Here is a 19801-nt window from a genome sequence, read left to right as displayed (position 1 = left end):
TGCAAAAATATTTATATTCTTATGAAGGAAGGAAGGAATGCCCCTCATGGGTGTATTTAAGTATCCTCCATCTTTTGGATAAATTGTAATGCTAAACAAAAATGGAAAGATGACCTTAGAATAATAACCTCAAGACCCAACTGGGATTCAGCTTCCCAATGTTAAAAAATCATTTGCAATATGTTCAGGATGAAAATGTCTATACTGCTTTATAGCTTATAAACTTTATTATATATCCTTTTAAAAAAAGCACATCATTCCAACACCAAACTCTGCACCGGCTTTCCTTCCCTTAATGTGGGCCCTACCATATGTAAAATTATTCACCATCTCTTGTTCCGTCTGCAGTTCTGCTCACTTACTCCAAAGTGTTTGTGAGGATAGGAAAATAAGGGGAAGAAGAAAACCAATCCATTCATAGAGGTGTTTCATATAGAGATTGGGTTTTCTAAACCAAAACCAGTCCTGGCACTGTAGGGGCTTTTTGTAGCCAGTTCTCTCTCTATTCTTCCTTTTAGGGACCCCATGTAAAGGCCATGTGGAAAATTTCACAGGATAAATGCTGGGCTGATGCCTGAAAGCCAGCCTATTGGCTGAGTCTCTTTCATCCTTTGTCATTTCTAACAGCCATTATGTACGTTGCATCAGAGGTTGGAGAGCTAGAGAGGACCCAACCTGTGAGCCATTCAGTTTTCAAAAAGCTACAAAGAACTCTCTGTGTCCAGTCCATTTATCATGAGTGACATTGATACTTATGTGACTAGAAGCTGTTAGTCTGAACTGGTACTTGGAGAAACAAAGTCAATGAAAGTCACCAATTCAATTAATCTGCAGAGTTTCATAAGATGTCTTTTAAACAAATGACCAAGCCCTTTTCATAAAGATGCATTCAGCAAGAGAGGCACAAACCTACATCCATAATACCATAGGTTTACAAAAGTATAGGCTTATTTTTCTTCTGATCCCATATGTTTTGATTTTCAACAGAGCAGACAGATTCCAGAAAAAAAAATAATAATAACTTTAGAGAACATTCATTCATGCATTTACAAAACTCTTGTAAAGAGGGCAGAGACCATCTCCTCAAAACTCTTGTAAAGAGGGCAGAGAAACCATCTCCTCAATACCTGCACTTGATTGGGGGAACACTTAGGTTCATGAAAGTTAAGTGGGCCTTGTAATTCTTGTCCAATGATCCTGGCTCCTCTTAGTTTGCATTGGCATTACCATGAGTAAATGGGATGTATTCAGTCTAATAATACTAATCTAGTAATAAAATAATTGTTTGAAGCAACTGTTCAAGGCAGAATTAATGATTCAAACTAAGTGGTTCAGTGGCCCTGTGTCAAAAATCTTCGACTGGGTGGGAATATAGGTAGTGCCCATCATCTGCCATTTCCTGAACTCCCTTTGATAGCTAACAGATTTCTACAAGCTTACAATTACTTTGATGCCAAATGCTTCCTGGCTGCTCCAGGAGAATATCAAAGCCAACACACAATGAGCTTTAATGCTGGTGAGGTCTAGGTATTCTTGGATTGAATAGGAGTCACTGAGGAGTTGTCTGTCAGCTTGCCTAAGAAATTTAGAAGAGTCTATTACCCTGGCACTGTCACAACGCCCCTTATTTATGCTTCTCAATGGGAGAGTGGGAAGAGAAGCCAGAGCAGCATGCTATAGCAGCTATCCAGCTGCTCGTGCAGTTAATATAGCTGTAGAAAGAACATGATTTATACAAGAGCACTTCCCCTCAACACCAGCGAACAAGCCTGAGACCTGCTCATTCTGGGAACGTCTGCGTGTTCTGTGGTCAGCAGGCTAGCACAGAGAGAACTTTTGGTAAACACCAGCACAGAAGAAAATCCCAACACATGAATGTTTTTTTTTTTTTATTTTTATTTTTTGTTGTTATTTTTATTTATTTGAGAGAGAAAGAGGCAGACAGAGAGAGAGAGAATGGGCCTCCAGCCACTGCAAATGAACTCCAGACATGTGCGCCCCCTTGTGCATCTGGCTAATGTGGGTTCTGGGGAATGGAGCCTTGAACGGGGGTCTTTAGGCTTCATAGGCAAGCGCTTAACCACTAAGCCATTTCTCCAGCCCCACATAAATGCTTTGGCACCATCTATAGACTACCTATGTCCTTGATGATGTAGGACGGACTAAGTCACTTGCTGCAAAATACAACAGGTTTCCATGCATATAAGAGAGTCAGGCAGAGGTTCTGTAAAACTTGGGAGTATGGATCAGTGGGAGGCACCCTGCTGCTTGCTGGCGAAGGCAGCTGATTGAAGAACTGAATTAGAAAACATGAACGCATTGCTTCCAGGATCAACAGAGAAGCTGCTGCACTTGAAGGCAATCACTGAACCTGTTCTCTCCAGAAACGGAGCAGAGGCAACCTTGGCTTCAAGCCTCCTATGTCTTGCAGGAGAGAAATAGAATGATGGTTCTGCTATTGCTCCTCGTTTCCAGGTCGTACTGCTGAGAAGAAAGAATGGCTGGGGAGGGTGAAGCCTTACGTACCTGATAGGGGCCTTGGTTACAACCACAGTAACTGCTTTCCATGGTGTAGCTCCTGGATACCCCCATCTCTCGCCACACCACCACCCGGGCTGTGGCGGCTCTGGACTTTTCCACAAGGAAGCTGCAACTGCTCATGGTGAATGCTGGTGCCAGCTTATCCAGGATTTTGGGAAGCATCTAAAATTAAATATATATATATATATATATATATATATATATATATATATATATATAAAGTTGCAAGTAATTAAGAATATCCATTATTAAAGAATAGCTTTTCAACACTTATTAAGAATCTACTACTGTTGTTTGGATTAAGCAGATATATTATCCCCACCAAATTGCCCTTTAAATACATACATTTATGCTCATAAGTTAATGTTATTCTCACTTTTGGTTAGAAAGGCTTCTCTTTTTAGATGATGGTGACCACTGGGGACACTCAGCACTCATCAAAGTGCTCACTCAGCACTCATCAAAGTGCTGAGATGATCCAGTGGCAAGTGGACAATAAATGAGACATCTCTGTCATACCACCCAAAGCTCGGGGACCATTGAGAAAGAGGTGGCAGAAAGAAGTAAGAGCTAAAGGAAGGAGAGGAGTGCTTTGTAGTACTCTTTCAGACATAAAGTGCCTCACAATGGCTGACACTACCTATTTAAGGCCTGCAAAATAGGAGGGGAGCAAAAACAATGGCATCACAATAGATCATGGGCTAGTTGGAAATAAGGGATTCAATGGTGATGGGAGGGGATCATGGTCATGATGTATATGTATGGAGGTTGTCAATAAAAGTTGAAAGAATTACTGTCCATCAAATACTTATTGTGTGCTGCTGTGTGTCACTTATTAACTCTAAGAAATTGATATCAACATATAGTTAAAGATCATTTGAGGGATGGAAAAAGTAAGGCTTAGAAAAGATAGAAATAAATAGCTTAAGGACCACAGAAACTAGGATGAGATTCAAAAGTCAACCTGGCCAATTCCAGACCAAAATCTGTGGAATTTCTGTATTACCAAGACTGTGCTGCATACCTTCCCCATAAATCTGGCACCATACATTCCAGTTGCACAAACTAAGTAGTCATACATAGGAAAGCCACATATATCAAAGAGACCTGAAATGTATAGCAACTCACTCTAGCTCCTCTGTTTCTTATGGTCCACCCAAGGCCCATGGCACTTATTTCAGGAAGCCATAGGGGCCACTGAAGATTTTTGAGTAGGAGCACAATGACACTTATTTGTTTCCTGTGAATTAGAACTGCCAGAATGAACTTTGTTATCTCATCCTCCAGGCCATAAATCTGAAGCTGAATCAATTATGAAATACCTAAAAATCCATCCCCGTGGGGTTCATATATCCCACTTTTCTTGGACTAAAAGTGCTTTATGAACCTATAATCTCCATCTAGAAGGCATGTGTAGAGCCTTGCAACTCTGACTGACAGACACAGACTGCCAGCCATGGATCTGCCTCAAGGGGACAGCTCAGAATTACCAGAATATACAGTCCTTGGGTCAGCAGGAAGGCTGAGCTTAAGCACATTCCTGACTTTTGCAACATTAAAAAATACATTTCTCCCCATCAGTACTAGAAAAATATACACAAAATAGCACATAACACAAAGCCATGTACACTTCCTGATAGTGAGCACTCGGGCTTTTAGTCAAAATGTAAGGAAAGGGTAAAGAAATATACTTTCTTTGTGAAGAAAATCAGCATGGTTCATTAAAAGAACATTGAACAACTTTCTATTGCTATGGTAGCTATTGTCCTTCTGTTTAAGCTAACTTTATTATATAATTGTCAATGTTAGCTTTGTGTTATATGAGTACATTAACATGATTATTAATATAACTTATTATAGTGTGTGAGTCCCCTTGTAGCCTCCAGACTAACTGTCATTTGGAAAAGAAATTAAATGCCAAAGTCATTCTCATTGTGTTTCTACGACTGCCTCCTAAATGACTGTATTATATCCACTCTGGCCACATTTTCCCTGTGATCTCTCACTCTGTTTTCCCTTCAGTGATCATCACACTTGCAACTAAACTAATGTATATGTACTATGTGCTTAATTTTATATTTCCATGATGGCAGGTTTATGTTTTACAAGAAAATCCCTGCACATTGAGAAATGCATTTCTTATAAGATGGTACTCTATAATTATTAGCTGAAATAAATAGAATCTTCAAGTACAGATTCTTAAAAGACCACATAATAGCCATAAATATACTATTTACATTATCTACATGTAAAGTTGTTGAGAATATTTGAAATTAGTTTTAACTTATTTCAGAAAGTTTATTCTTTTTAATTTTTTTAACTTTTATTTGTTTACTTGAATGAGAAAGACAGAGACAGAGAGAATGAGCACACCAGGGCCTCCAGCCACTGCATATAACTCCACATGCATGTGCCACCTATGCATCTGGTTTATGTGGGTCCCTGGGCGAATCAAACCTGGGTCCTGTGAGTTTGCAAGCAAGTGCCTTGACCACTAAGCCATCTCTCCAGCCCACAAAGTTTATTCCTATTTAAATAATATCTTCACTATATTTGTAATCCTATTTGCTTATTTGGTGTTTATATTTTTTCAGGGTTATTTTGTATATGTGTGTGTGGTGTGTGTATGTGTATATGCATGTTTGCATGGTGTGTACTGTGTGTGTTCCTCAACTGCTTTCCACTTTAGCTTTTATGATAGAGTATCTAACTGAACTGAATTGAAGCTCACCAATTAGAACAGCTGTTCAGAAAAGCCCAGGAATCCACCTGTCTCAACACCACCACCACCCGCCCCCTTTGGATTTCAGGAGCACTGCTACATCAGGCTGTTTAACTTGGGGATCTGAACTCAGGTCACCAAGCTTATGCAACAAGCACTTTAGGTACTAAACCATGTTGCCAGCCCTGTCTTTTGCAGCTTAATTTCACAGCAAAACCAAGAGGAAGGATAAGGGACATACCATAAACACAGTGGTTCTCATTGGCATACTCTCTTTTAACCTCCTCCACTAGAATCTCACACTTGCAGTAATGATAAACGTGCACTGAAACATCATTCACGTTCAAAAACAAAGGGCAATGCTAAGGTGCCCTCTTGACCACATATATTCCATGTCCTTGAAAAGAATAGTTTCACTGCTGTAAAAATCCCCTCTGTTCCATCTATTTACCTCTCTCTCCTTCCTTTTCCACAGACCACTGCTCTTTTACTGACTCTTGTCTCCATAGTTCTCTTTCTTTGTATATGTGTGTTCATTTATGAAGTCTTTGTGTGAACATACATGTCTGTCTGGGTGTGGGTGTGTGCGTGCCATGGTGCATTTGTGAAGGTCAGAAGGCAATTTCAAGTGATGGTCCTCACCTTACACTCTTTTTGAGGCAGGGCCTCCATTGTTTACCACTGTACTAGGCCAGCTGGCCCATGGCATTCCAGGAGATTCTCTTCCCCTTGCCTCCTTTCTCACTGCAGGCACACTGCGATTACAGAGCTTTGTGTGACAGTTTTTGTCTTTAGGTGGGTTCTGGGGATCTTAGGTATTAATGCTTTTATAACAGACTTCTGTTAGTAATACTTAATTAAGGTTACTTCATGTCTTTTTATGTCATGATAGTTCATTTCATTTTAGTATTGAGTACTATTTCTTCATCAAAATCCTGATTACCTAAGTTTTAGCTATTATGAGTAAAGCTGCTATAAATATCAAAGTACATGCATTTATGTGGATATGTATTTATTCATTTTTTTCTAGGTAAATACGAAGGAATTAAAATTACTTGGTTTAAAGGCAAGCAAATGTTTAATTTTGTATGAAGCCACCAAACCATCATCCAAAGCAGTTACACCACTTTGAATTCTTACCAAAATTGAATGAGAGGCTCTGCTGCTCCAAATCCTTGTCAAAACTTGGTTATGTCCCCATATTTTTGTTATTCTTATAGGTATACAGTGGTATTGCATTATTTTAATCACTATTTCCCTAATTTATAATTGGGAATATCATTTTCACATGCTCATTAGTCATTTGTGTATCATTTTTAGTGACTGTAACTTGAGAAGATTGGTCTTTTAAATCAGGATTTTTTTTTTTTTTATTTTTGAGTGTTAAAAGTATTGTTCTGGGCTGGAGAGATGGCTTAGCGGTTAAGTGCTTGCCTGTGAAGCCTAAGGACCCTGGTTCGAGGCTCGGTTTCCCAGGTCCCACGTTAGCCAGATGCACAAGGGGGCCCACACGTCTGGAGTTCGTTTGCAGAGGCTGGAAGCCCTGGCGCGCCCATTCTCTCTCTCTCCCTCTATCTGTCTTTCTCTCTCTGTCTGTCGCTCTCAAATAAATAAATAAATAATTTTTTTTTAAAAAGTATTGTTCTTACATAAACTCTGACCTTATATAAACTCTGTTGTTTTAAGTAACATTCCTTTATCATTTCTTTTGAAATATTTTCTTCCAGTCTGTGCATTCTCTTTTCATTGTCTTGACAATGTCTATGTTTGAGTAGAAAACTGATTTTAATGAAATACAGACTTTTTTTTTTAAAGGATAGATATTGATACTGTAGTAGACAGTTTCAGGTTCTCTGAGATGAACTTCCAGATCAGGCATGGTTATGTAGGAAGGAATATTTATTGATACTTACATATCCAGGGGAAGTTCCATAATGAGAAAAGAAGCTGGCCTGCCTTCACAGGTCCAAGCAGAGAGAAAGAGAGATTCCACAAGCCAAAAGCCAAAAGCCACACCACAAAGCATACTTCAGGAACTCCAAGAGGAACTGAGGTACTTTGCATACCTTTAGACTGGAAAGTCAAATCTACCACCACACCTTAGGGCTGGGCCACCCAGTGACACCTCCTCCACCCAGGTGGCTATAAATCTAAATGACAAACTGTAATAAAACATTGAATACATTGGGGCAATCTATTCAAACTACCACAGGTACTATATCTAAAATGTCATTGTTAACTTCCATCATCTTCTAGATTTGTTTTCTATGTTATCATCTAGGAATTTAATTCTCTTTCATTTTTATAGTTTGGTCAGCATTGTATTTTGAGTTAATTTTTGTGAAGTCTGTGTCTAGATTTTTTTCTTTCTTTCTTTTTTTTTTTTTTTTTTTTGCTTTTCTGTTCAGAATTCTTTCTATATGTATTTTTAGAACCACTGATTGAAAAGACCATCTTCTCTTCCCTGTATTTTCTTTGTTCTTTTGTTAAAACTGGGTGACTACACTTATGTGGGTCTGTTTATCTCTTTATTTTGCTCTAATCTTTTCCTGGTCTAATCTTTTCCTGGTCTCATCCTGCCTCATATTCTATACCTTTATAGTAAGCCTTGCAGTCGTTAATGCCAGACCTCCAGATGTGTTTTCCTTTATGCCTTGTCAGCTATTCTAGGTCTTCCACCTCTCCATATCACTTTAGAATCAACTTATTCTTATCCAAAATATAATGGAGACACTACGATTGAGATTGTATTCGGAAATACTGAAATTTTGATAATATTGAGTCTGTCTAGCCATGAACATAAATACTCTAATTTTGCTTTTGTCTTGTTTATTAGATTTTGTTGTAGCTTTGCCTGTATAAATCTAATGTATCCTTTTATATTCATACGTAAGTATCTCATTTTAGGGGGTAATAATACAAAAACTGATGTATACTTTTTAAGACAAGGTCTCACTCTATATGCAAGGCTGGCCTGAGACTCACTATGTACCCCACCATGGTCTCAAACTCACAACAGTTGTTTGGGTCACATCACCTCTGTGAGTGAAGAGCACTACAGACAAGCCATCATGCCCTGTTTGTGTTGGGATTTTCAGTGTCAAATTCCACTTGCTTACTTCTGTCTTACAGGAAAGCAAGTGGACCTTATGCAGTGCCCTTATGAGCTACAACCTTTCCACTATCACTTACCCCAATCAGGATGCCTTTATTTCCTTTGTTTTCTTACTTCACTGCTAAGCTTCCAGATACCATTCTGGAAATGAGTGATGACAGGGCAAAATCCTTGCTTTCTCCCTACTTAAGCAAGAAAGTTATTTCTGAACATTAAATATGCATAATGTTCCCTATAGATTTTTCTTGAAGATATTCTTCATCAAGTTGAGAAGGAAAAATCTATCAGTGCATTGAGAGTTTCTATGATGAAAAATTGATATTTGTCTAATACTCTTTCTGAATCTATTGATATTGTTATGTGATTTTTTTTCTTAGTCTTTTGATTTGATGGTTAATATAAATTAATTTGCAAATGCAGGACCAGCCATGCATACCTATCATAATTTATGCTTGGTCATGGTATATAAGTGTTTTTAAATATTATTATATTTTATATACTAATATTTTCTTCAGGAAGTTTGCATTTCTGTTCCTGAGGAATGTTGATATGTTATTTTCTTGGCCTGGCTTCAGTGTTAGGCTAAAGTTAACAACACAAAATTGATTTAGAATTCCCTCTGTTCTGATCTTCTGAGAGAGCATATAGAGAATTTGTACAATTTTTTCCTTACATATTTTGCAGAATTCACAATGAACTCAACTGGACATAGATCTTTGTTTATGATGAATATGAATTACTAATTTATCAAACCTCTTCCACATATAAGTCTGTTCCTACTATCTCTTTGTTATTTAGGAATATTGATAGTTGGGTTCTTCAGGAGTTAGTCCTTTACATCTGGCTTTTCACATTTGTGGGCAAAACTTTCCACATCATTTATTTCTTATCCATTTAATGCCTATAAGAGCTATATTTATGGTCCATCTCTTACTTCCAATACTAGTAATTTTGTTCTCTTTCTTTGTTCTTTCTACTTAATGTATTTATTGATTTTACAAAATGTCATTTTATGGTTTTAATTATTTCTTTTTTGATTTTTTGTTACTGGTTTTGTTGATTTATGATATAATATTTTATACAAATAAAATGTATACATTCAATGTATACAACATGTTTTTGTATGCCATAATTTTAAAAATTCTTTCTTCTGCTTGTTCCAAATTTATTGCTTTTCTTTTTTCTAGTTTCCTAACATGGCAGCTTAGATTACTTTAGAACTTTCTTTTGTACTAAATATACATTGAGTGTTATAAATTTTCCTCTAAGCATGGATGTTACTGAACACCTAAAATTTTTATAAGTTGCATTTTTATTTAGATAAATTTTTTTCTAATATCTCTTGAAATTTTTTTCTCTGCTTCATGCATTATTTAGAAGCCTTATTATTCTTCATGTTCTTGGAGATTTATACTTACTTTGCTGTTGATCTATAGCTTAATTCTATTGTGTCTCTGGATAAGTGCTATGTGATCATGTTCTTTTAAGATTAAGATGGTTTGTGTATGGCCCATAATAGCATGTGTGGATGAATGTTTCACGTGAGCTTAAAAAGAACATATATTTTGTGCTGTTGGATGAAGTAGTCTACAGATGTCAATTATGTTCATTGATTGATGGTGCTAGCTAACTCAAATATGCCCTAACTGATTTTCTTTCTGTTTCATCTGCCGACTTCTGGAAGAAGAATTGTGAAACAGCAGATGTAATAGTGGCTTCATTAATTTCCACTTGCCTTTCTTGTGCCTTTGGCCACATTTGCCTCTTGTATTTGATGTGTTTAGGCACACACCTGGTATGAATTGTTATGATTACCTGGAGTCCTGACTCTGCTTACCTTTAAGTCTAGTGTCTTTTTTATATGCAGTAACTGCCCTTGTTTTGCAGTCTCTTCAGTCCAAAGTTAATATAATTACTCCTTCCTTTTATTAGCGTTAGCATGGTATGTCTTTCTACATCCATTTACTTTTAATCTATGTTTTCTTTGTATCTAAAATGCATTTCTGCTAGGTAATACATATGTGATTCGTAGGTATTGATCCACTTAGACAATTTCTATTTGTTAATTGATATGTTTAGACCATGACATTCAAAGTGATTGTTGGCATAATTGTATTAGCATCTACCATGCTTGTTATTAATTTTTAACTGTAATTCCTGTTCTTTTTTGAATTTTTTTTAATTCTGATTTGTCTGCTTTGTATTCTTTTCTGGAATTTATACGTTAAATGAATATTTTGTGTCATTTTATTTTCTCTCATCTTTTAGCATACCAGACCCTTTAATTTCACCTTTTATTTCACTTTTTATTGTGTTTGAGTGGACAACCTACATTTGCAACTAGTACACGTCTACTTCCAAATAGCACAGTAGCACCTAGAAAGTACTAGGAGTACCATTTTTATTGTTGAGGAAGAGTCTCACTGTAGCCCAGAATGACCTACTACTCACTTTGTCATTCAGGCTGGCCCCAAACTCATGATGGTGACCCTGAGCTTAGCCCCCGAGTACTGGGGTAAAGGCATGAACTGCCACAAATGGCTGTGAGCACTTACTAATTACTAAATAGACTGAATTCCTCCTTCTTATCTCTTTCATCCTTGCTTCCATTCACTTCACTTCTATTTCATTTGCATATACATATATATATATATATATATATATATATATATATATATATATGCAGTGTTGCCCTTACTATTTTGAATAAACTATCAACTGTTAAATCAACTAAGAATAAAAATGTTATTTCATTGTCACTTATACTTTAAGTGTCCTTCCTATCTTTGTGTAGATCCAACTTTCTGACCTTTTCTCCAAAGATCATTTTTTAAAATTTATATTGATAACTTTAATATATGAACACATTGAAAAGTGATCATATTCCCATTAGGTTATACACTTCTGTCCCCTCTCCTGCTACACCCATTCCACTGAAGGCCCTTTTAAAAATCCTTGCAAACAGATTTGTAAGCAACAGTTTCTTTCAGAGTTTTGTTTTGTTTTTGTTGTTGTTGTTGTTTTGTTTTATCTGAAAAAGCCTTTATTTTGCTATCACTTCTGAAGTGTAATTCCACAAGATAAAGAATTCTAATCTGGTGAGGCTTGGCTCGACAAGTTAAATATTTTACTCCATTATTTTCTTGTTTGCAAGGTTTTTGAGGAGGTCAGATGTAATTCTTTCCTTTTTTTTTGTCCTCAGATAAGGTAGATTCCCCATCTTCCAACTAGCTTTAGGATTTTATTTATTTAGTTTTGATTTTCAATAGCCTGAAAATGGCATTCTTACTCTCAGCCTTGTTTGTTCATTCTGCAGGATGCTATTCATCTTTTCTAACTCTGTGGATTCAAGCCTGACATAAAGCTAACCCTGTTTTGTTAGCTAATGTATCTCCAGTGCGATGCACACATTCAAATTAGTTTTGTGAATCTTGGGGAGCTTTATGAGCTATATCCCTTCACTGAAGCCTGAAAGCGGAGGATTTGTTTAGGTGAAATTGAGGATCATCCCTCTTACATTTCCACAAACAGTAACTTATCCATTCATTAAGTAATTGACAGTTATAGAAAATCTTCATCCTGGCATTCTTTTTCTCATCTTATATTTTTTTATTTTCATTTATTTATTTATTTTTAGTCATTTATGTATTTATTTTATTTATTTATTTATTTTGTTTTTGTTTTTGTTTTTCTAGGTAGGATCTCACTCTGGCCTGGGCTGACCTGGAATTCACTTTGCATTCTCAGCATGGCCTCGAACTCACAGCGATCCTCCTACCTCCACCTCCCAAGTGCTGGATTAAAGGTGTGCACCACTATGCCCAGCTTCCTTTTCTTTTTTTAATCTTAAATAAATGAGTCTGTGTCATAAAGAGGGCAATGATAGGAATTCAAATAAGGAGCTTTCAAATGTATGCTGAGAACTCTGTATAGCATCTAGCCCAGAATTCAATTCTAGGGAGGGACCTTATTACTAGAATTGCTAGGTCCCTCTGGTCAACCCTGCAGAACAATAAAGTATTCTATTCTATTCTCTGTATGCCATTCTTTATACCATGATGTACAGAATGTGGTGAGTGGGGCAAAACAGCACAGAGAACCCTCAATAGTATGAATACTGTTCACTGTTTAAAAGTTTGTGGATGAAAGAGGCTTGGATGACAGGGAAATGATGTTGCTCAAATCTTCAACCTTAGAAGATTAATATCATGTGAGGTTTCTCTTTGTACATCTATTTACCTTCTCGGACTCAGGCAAGCCACCATTTTTCAAGTTCCAAAGAAGCATTTATTCTTTCTGTAAATATCTGTTTAAGTTCAAAGTATAGTCATTTGATTCAGTGTTTCTCTCCAACAAGCACACACTTTAAAATATAAAACTTCAAGGTTGCAAAGATTGATAAGTGGTTAAAGGCAATTACTTGCAAAACCTGATGGCCTGGGTTCACTCCCACAGTATCCATGTAAAGCCAGATGCAAAAAAAGTGGTGCATGCATCTTGAGTTTATTTACAGTGACAAGAAGCCTTGGTCCACCCACCTTACTCCCTTCCCCCCTCTCTGTCTCTTTCCCTCCTTGCTAATACATAAATATATTTATATATTTTAGGTTGTTCTGCTGCCATCTTGGGGACACACTTCGAGCCACATGCAAAATCTTGCAAGTTTTTTTTTTTTTTAATGTTTTTCTTTCTTTCTTTATTTGTAAGCAGAGAAAGAGAGAGAAAGAATGGGTGTGGCAGGACCTACAGCCTCTGCAAACAAACTGCAGATACATGCTCTACTTTGTGCATCTGGCTTTACATGGACACTGAGGAATTGAAACTGGGTCATTGATTTTGAGACAAGTGTCTTAACCACTGAGCAATCTCCCCAGCCCTAAAATACATTAAAAAAAAAAAATAACTGTGGTTAGAGTCTAAAATTTTTACCTTGTGTTTGACTGACTGTGTACCTATCCTGACTCTTTCTAACTATATTTCCCATGTTTTTGTTCCCATTTGGGGGTGAGGGATATAGGATGTTGCTGTAAATTCTTATTCACTCAAAAAATATATGTGATACTTGGGCTGCATGGCCACTGAGAAATCCTGCTGGAACTGAGCTGATAACCTCCTCCATGTAGACCAGCTGACAGAAAGCTGGAAGAAGCCATTCTGCATGTAGTTCAATGGGAGAAAGAGATACCACCAGTGAAGATACTCTACAGTGGACACTGCAAGCCTTATAATTGGCCAGCCAGCCCAAATGAGCCAACGGGTGCAATAGTGGCACATCTGTCATGGTGGAAACCAACTGCCCTCCAATTGGACTGGAGGCCCGCTCCATGGGGGGAAACACATCCCTGATACTGAAAACTTAAAACAGGGGTAGTCATGAGCCCTAGGGTTGTAACATCTGCTGATGTCTGGAAAAAATGTATATACTATGCTTATCAAACTGCCCAGTAAGCACTTCTCTTAATATTTATACCCTTATATTAATGCTACTCTCACTTTGGGTAGAGAATCTTCTCTTTTCAGATGGCAGTGACTTTGGGAGGATGCAGAAGGTATCATAGTGTTGGAAAGAAATGACTTGGATACTGAGTAACATTTTTATCACACCTTCCAAGGCTCAGGGTCTAATGCAGAAGGGGTGGCAGAAAGAATGTAAGAGCCAAAGGAAGGGTAGGACTCCTTACAACATGCTCCCTCCAGACATAAAATGGCCTGCATAATTATGACCTCATAGTGCCTGACACTACCTATCTATACAAGACCATCATAAGAGGAGGGAAAGATCATGACATCAAAATAAAAGAGACTGATTGAGATGGAGATGGGATATGATGGAGAGTGGAATCTCAAAGGGGAAAGTGGGGGAGGAGGGTATTACCATGGGATACTTTTGTAATCATGGAAAATGTTAATAAAGATTGAGAAAAAAAATATGTGTGAAATATCTACTAGTGCTACATGGCACTAAATATAGTTGAAAAGAATAAATATATTAATGCATATATGTAGAGTACTTAGAATAATGCTTGTAGAATGCTCATCACTATGCATGTAGTATTGGTTATGAGTCCTCAAAATTGTCACTCCTCAAAATTAGAAATTTATAAGGAGGATCAATATCACAAAATGTTACCAGAAAGGAATACATCATAGCACTGATGTCTGAGATTTTATTTCACCTCATTTCCACACAGCACACTGTCATTCACAACTGGTAGTTCAAGATCTTTGGGGCTCATATTGTAATTACTGGAGGATTTATGTGCTTGTACTACACAGTTATCTTGAAATCACACTTGAATTAAAAATATTCTCATGACTGTTTGTCTTCATGTAGTATCCTCACAGTGCTCACCATATTGACCCCATAGCACATCTAAAGAAGCCAACAAGGATTATTTACTCAAGCCCAGGTCAACAGAGAATCAATCAATTTTCGCTGTTATCTCACAGTTAGAAGTTCCGTACTTAGTCTTCATTTTAAATGTATGACTATCTGCCTCTCTGCTATTTGTTCGAAGTAGAAATTCGTGATTTCCACATCGCTACATAAACATAAGCACAACACCTAGCTAGCACTGACACATAATGGATAAATGTTTGGTTTTGAAAGTAAACATCACCCTTAATAAGGTATTTATACTGGTTGGTGCCATTTAGTAAATGTGTATAGTCTTGTAATGATTGTCATAACTCTGCTTTAGAACTCTTTTATGACTCTAAATTATTTTCATAATCACTTGAGGTCAAACATTGCCCTAGGTTTTTTTTTTTCTTTCAGAAATGTTCTATGGATTAAATCATAGCAACTTTTCTTACTGACTTTTTTCACCAAGTATGCTATTTTTAACATCCACATTTTTAGTTGTTTGCAGAGTATTTGAGCTTTTTCAATCTGAAATTATTTCTTATTTCACTGTTGTACCATGCTTTGTCTGTTTACCAGTTGCCGACCTCCATGAGTAATTTCCAGTTATAGAATATTATGTATCATGTTTTGGGCATTCAGAGTCAAGGATTTATTTGCATACATATTTTCTCTTCTCGGGCAGATGGGCATGTGATAGTTTAGCTGTGTGTTCCAAGTATACTTAACTTTTAAAAAACTTCCACAGTGCCATGCTATTTTATATTTCCACCAATAAATTTTCCAGTGTCTAATCATTCTTCCCTAACATTTGATAATTGTAGTCCATCCCTGCTATCATGCCACATATCAACAAACATCTTGGTCATATTCAAGATTATTGTATGCTACGAGTTGTAGTATTGTTGCTGAATATACAGTTTTCTTCTCTTATAGACACATAAAGCTTAATTATAGAAAAAAAGACTTATTATTTCCTACTATCACTTTTCATCATGTAGTTATCAAACTAGAATACTTCATATTATGTTGTGTTAGAAAGTTTCATTTCAAAGATTGTATTTTTGCTACTGATAGGAGTTTCATAAAAATTAGATGAACTTGGATTTGATATTAAGACAGAATTTCCAACAATTTTTAACCATGAACATGATTTTGTCATTGTGTAATACATCTTTAATACATAGTAAAATTACACACAAAAATTGTACACAAAATAGTTGTTTTTAATGCTTCATTATCAGAAAATGTTGGATTATATAGCTATTGTCTGTGCTTACATACCTTGGATAGTATAAAAATTTACCAAGGTTGAGAATGGGAAAAGTTAAAGAAACCTTGATCAATATGTCTATCCTTAGGCCATTGCTACATTTTCTTTATTTGTGTAGAAATTTCATAAGTTCTAAAACAATACAAAGTATATCCTCCAAAATTATTCTTCTTTTTCAAAATTGCTTTGGCTACTCTAGTTTTTCTGAGTTTAAGATTGACTTAAAATGCCTGCTGAGATTTTGATAGGAATTGCATTGAACCTATAGAAACATATGGAGAAAATACCATCTCAAAGTACTGAATCTTCCAGTCCATTAATTTGGAATCTTCTCATATTTATTTAGGCCTCCTTCAATTTCTATCTCTGATTTGTAATTTTCACATATAGATAATATACTTTTTAGCTTTAAAACTATTACTTATTATCTTATTTTGATACTATTGAAAATAAATTTTATTTCTTATTTTCACATCTGGATTATTCATGGCCTATTTACAGGGATAATATCAATTTTAGTTTAGTTTTTTTTTTTTAATTTTTATTTATTTATTTATTTGAGAGCGACAGACACAGAGAGAAAGACAGATAGAGGGAGAGAGAGAGAATGGGCGCGCCAGGGCTTCCAGCCTCTGCAAACGAACTCCAGATGCGTGCACCCCCTTGTGCATCTGGCTAACGTGGGACCTGGGGAACCGAGCCTCGAACCGGGGTCCTTAGGCTTCACAGGCAAGCGCTTAACCGCTAAGCCATCTCTCCAGCCCCAATTTTAGTTTTTATTTAGTATTTCATATATAAACATATTACAAATTGGTTATACTCCCATTGGGTTAGGTTTCCTTTCCCCTACCCCCATTCCACTGATGGCCCTCCTCTGTGACATTGCAGGTATTCAATGTAGTAATGAATGCAGTTTCTGTGAGGGGGTCAGGGCAGTGCATTAGCGTATACCTTCCCACCCAGTGGCTCTTACATTCTTTCCTCCCCCTCTTCCACAATGTGCCCTGGATATTGGAAGGTGTATTGTAATTCTGTACTGCTGAACTCCCAGCAGCATCTGCTTTATTGATTTGATGAGTTTTGCACCTCCTCATTATCTACCTCGACCTCCCTGGAGGAGGTTCTCAGGCTAGCACTGAGGGCAGCACTCATATTTAACCTGTCACTTCTGCGACAAATTTTCCTAGGCTTTGAATGACTGTTAAGAGATGACTCATCTCCTGCTAAGCAGTCAGCTTTCTTTTCTTCTCTTACTGATGGGTCTTGGGTCTCCCTGGTAAATATTGCCATCTGTGAAAAGCAGGATCTCTAGCCAAGAGTGAGAGCAGCATGTATCAAAGGAGAAACAGACATGTCGAACACTTTTGATGGCTATAACCTCCCCTTTTAGACAAAGGACAGTGGAACTTTCTTCTAGGTTCCACGGTATTCCAAGCCATAGGCTACTGACTTGGTTCTCAATATGAGATATGAATTGCCTCCCACTAAGCAGACCTCGAGCAGTTGATTACCCCCTTAGCCTATATGCCACTATTACACAGGTGTGTACATCTTGCCTGGCTGGTTGATTTTGTAGCTTTCAGGATCTACTGCTAATTTATGCTATTGCTCCCCTTTATCCCTCAGCAACTTGCATAGGGCCTTTCAGCACTATGAGGGCTAACCAACAGGGAGGTGGCTTATTGATCCTGTGTCTTGCCCCATTGCTAAACTTGCTTATTAGTTTTGATACTTTGTAGATTCCTTAGAATTTTCAACATACATATATCATCTATTTATAAATGTCATTTTTCCTTTCCCAAACTGATTATTATTAACATTTTGCTTGCCTTATTGTGCTGGCTAGACTGTTCAGGAAAGACGTGAAGAGTATTTGTGAGATCATTCATGTCTTGTTCTTAATTTTATGGGGAAAATATTCATGCTTTTACCATTAAATATGATGCTAGCAGTTATTAGTTTCTTTTCAGCTGCTCATTTTCAGGTTGAAGAATTCCCTTTCTATCCCTAGTTAGTTAAGACATTTATTTTGAATGAATGCTTAATTATATCAAATGCTTTTTCTGCATATGTAGCTGCTTGTCATTTGTTTATCTACAAGGAATATAATAGTGTTTGACTTCAAATATTAAACCAATTTTGCCTCTGTGAGATAAAGCCCCATTTTGCCACAGTGAAGAATGTTTTACAAACTGCTAGATTGATTTGTTAATACTGGGAAAAAAATTGCATGGGTATTTGCAAGAATCATTATGCTGTAGGTGTTCTATACTTGTGATATCTTTTCCTAGCTCTGGCATCAGGATAATACAGGTATAACAAAATGGGTTGGCAAGCATTTCTCTTCTATTCTCTGAGTAATATTATTTTTCTTTCTACAATGAGCAATATCTATATCTTGGGAGTCTCAGAACTTGCCAACAATGTTATTTGAGCTTAGTTTTAAATTTGTATGAAAACTTTTATGTTCCAACACAATTTATTGTCTTAAAATATGCTTTAAATTTTCTGTCTTCTTGAGTTAGTTTTGGTGGTATATGTCCTCTAAAGAATTCATTCATGCATTTTCACATACTTATAAAGAAATTTGTTCTATAATTTGTAAGTTGTACAGATTTCCCTGCAGACTTCTTAGATCCATGAGTTAATTTAAAAGATGTTGCTTAGCTCCCAAATATTCAGAGATATGACAGTTTTCTTATAACAATTGATTTATAATTGAATTATGTTGTGGCAGTTGAGCATATTTAATACATTTTAACTTTAAAAGATATTTTAGTATGTGTTCTAAAGGCATCATAGTCACTCTTTGTAGAAAGATATTTGTGTGTATTCTGAAAGACTGCTTACTCTTTTCTTTAGTGGAGAAATATCTTGTATGTGTGAATATGTCAGGTATTCTCTATAATTACCAATTTTCTGTTAAGTCAGTCTATCATCGACTAAGAAAACATTATAAATCCTACTACTAAATTTTAACAACTCCTTTCAATTATAATTCTATGTTGTTTATTTTGGGGTGAAATGTACACATATATGCATTACTCTCATGTCTTTCTGATGAACTATTCTTTTGAAAATTATAAATTATTTCTTTTATCCCCACCAATATTATTTCATTTGAAGTATGTTTTTCTTTTTTCATACTATCATTGCACCCTTAATATGCTTATCATTTGCATGACATGTATTTTCTAATCTTTAATTTAAAAATTTTACATATTGTTGGATCAAAAGTATAATAGTTTATAGAAAATATATTATTAAAATATTTTTTAATTTCTTAAATCAAATTTTACAACATTGGACTTTTGAATGAAATGTTTTTTCATTCATATATAATCTCATTAGTTATATTTTTGGATTCGCATCTCCTATTTTGCCATTTTTTTTATATTGCATGCATTTTTGTTCCTTAAAAATACCCATTTGAGCTGGGCGTGGTGGCACTCGCCTTTAATCACAGCACTCAGGAGGCAGAGGTAGGAGGATCGCCGTGAGTTCGAAGCCACCCTGAGACTCCATAGAGAATTCCAGGTCAGCCTGAGCTAGACCGAGACTCTACCTCAAAAAAAAAAAAAAAAAAAATGCCCCTCTGGCTGGGCATGGGTGCACATGCCTTTAACCCTAGCCCTTGGGCGGCCAAGGTAGAAGATCGCTGTGAGTTCAGCTCTGGCACTACACTGAATTCCAGGTCAGACTGGGCAAGAGCAGACCATCCCTCAAAGACTTACTCCTTTTATATTTTGTTATTGCTTATTCATATGTTTTTCTTAATATTTCTTC

The 19801-nt window shown here is 36.4% G+C and overlaps 1 protein-coding gene across 1 annotated transcript in view; it reads right to left on the bottom strand.

Moving 5' to 3' along the window:
- Agbl1 (AGBL carboxypeptidase 1) overlaps positions 1-19801 on the bottom strand; it is a 763032-nt gene that overhangs the window by 326265 nt on the left and 416966 nt on the right. The window contains exon 21 of the mRNA XM_012948687.2: positions 2527-2703. Within this exon, the coding sequence (XP_012804141.2) occupies positions 2527-2703 (177 nt within the window). The remainder of the gene's footprint in view (positions 1-2526; positions 2704-19801) is intronic.

Source organism: Jaculus jaculus, chromosome 3 (assembly GCF_020740685.1).
Source record: "Jaculus jaculus isolate mJacJac1 chromosome 3, mJacJac1.mat.Y.cur, whole genome shotgun sequence".
Taxonomy (NCBI): domain Eukaryota; kingdom Metazoa; phylum Chordata; class Mammalia; order Rodentia; family Dipodidae; genus Jaculus; species Jaculus jaculus.
The sequence above is the reverse complement of the archived record's forward strand: the minus strand, read 5'-3'. Positions and strand labels throughout refer to the sequence as shown.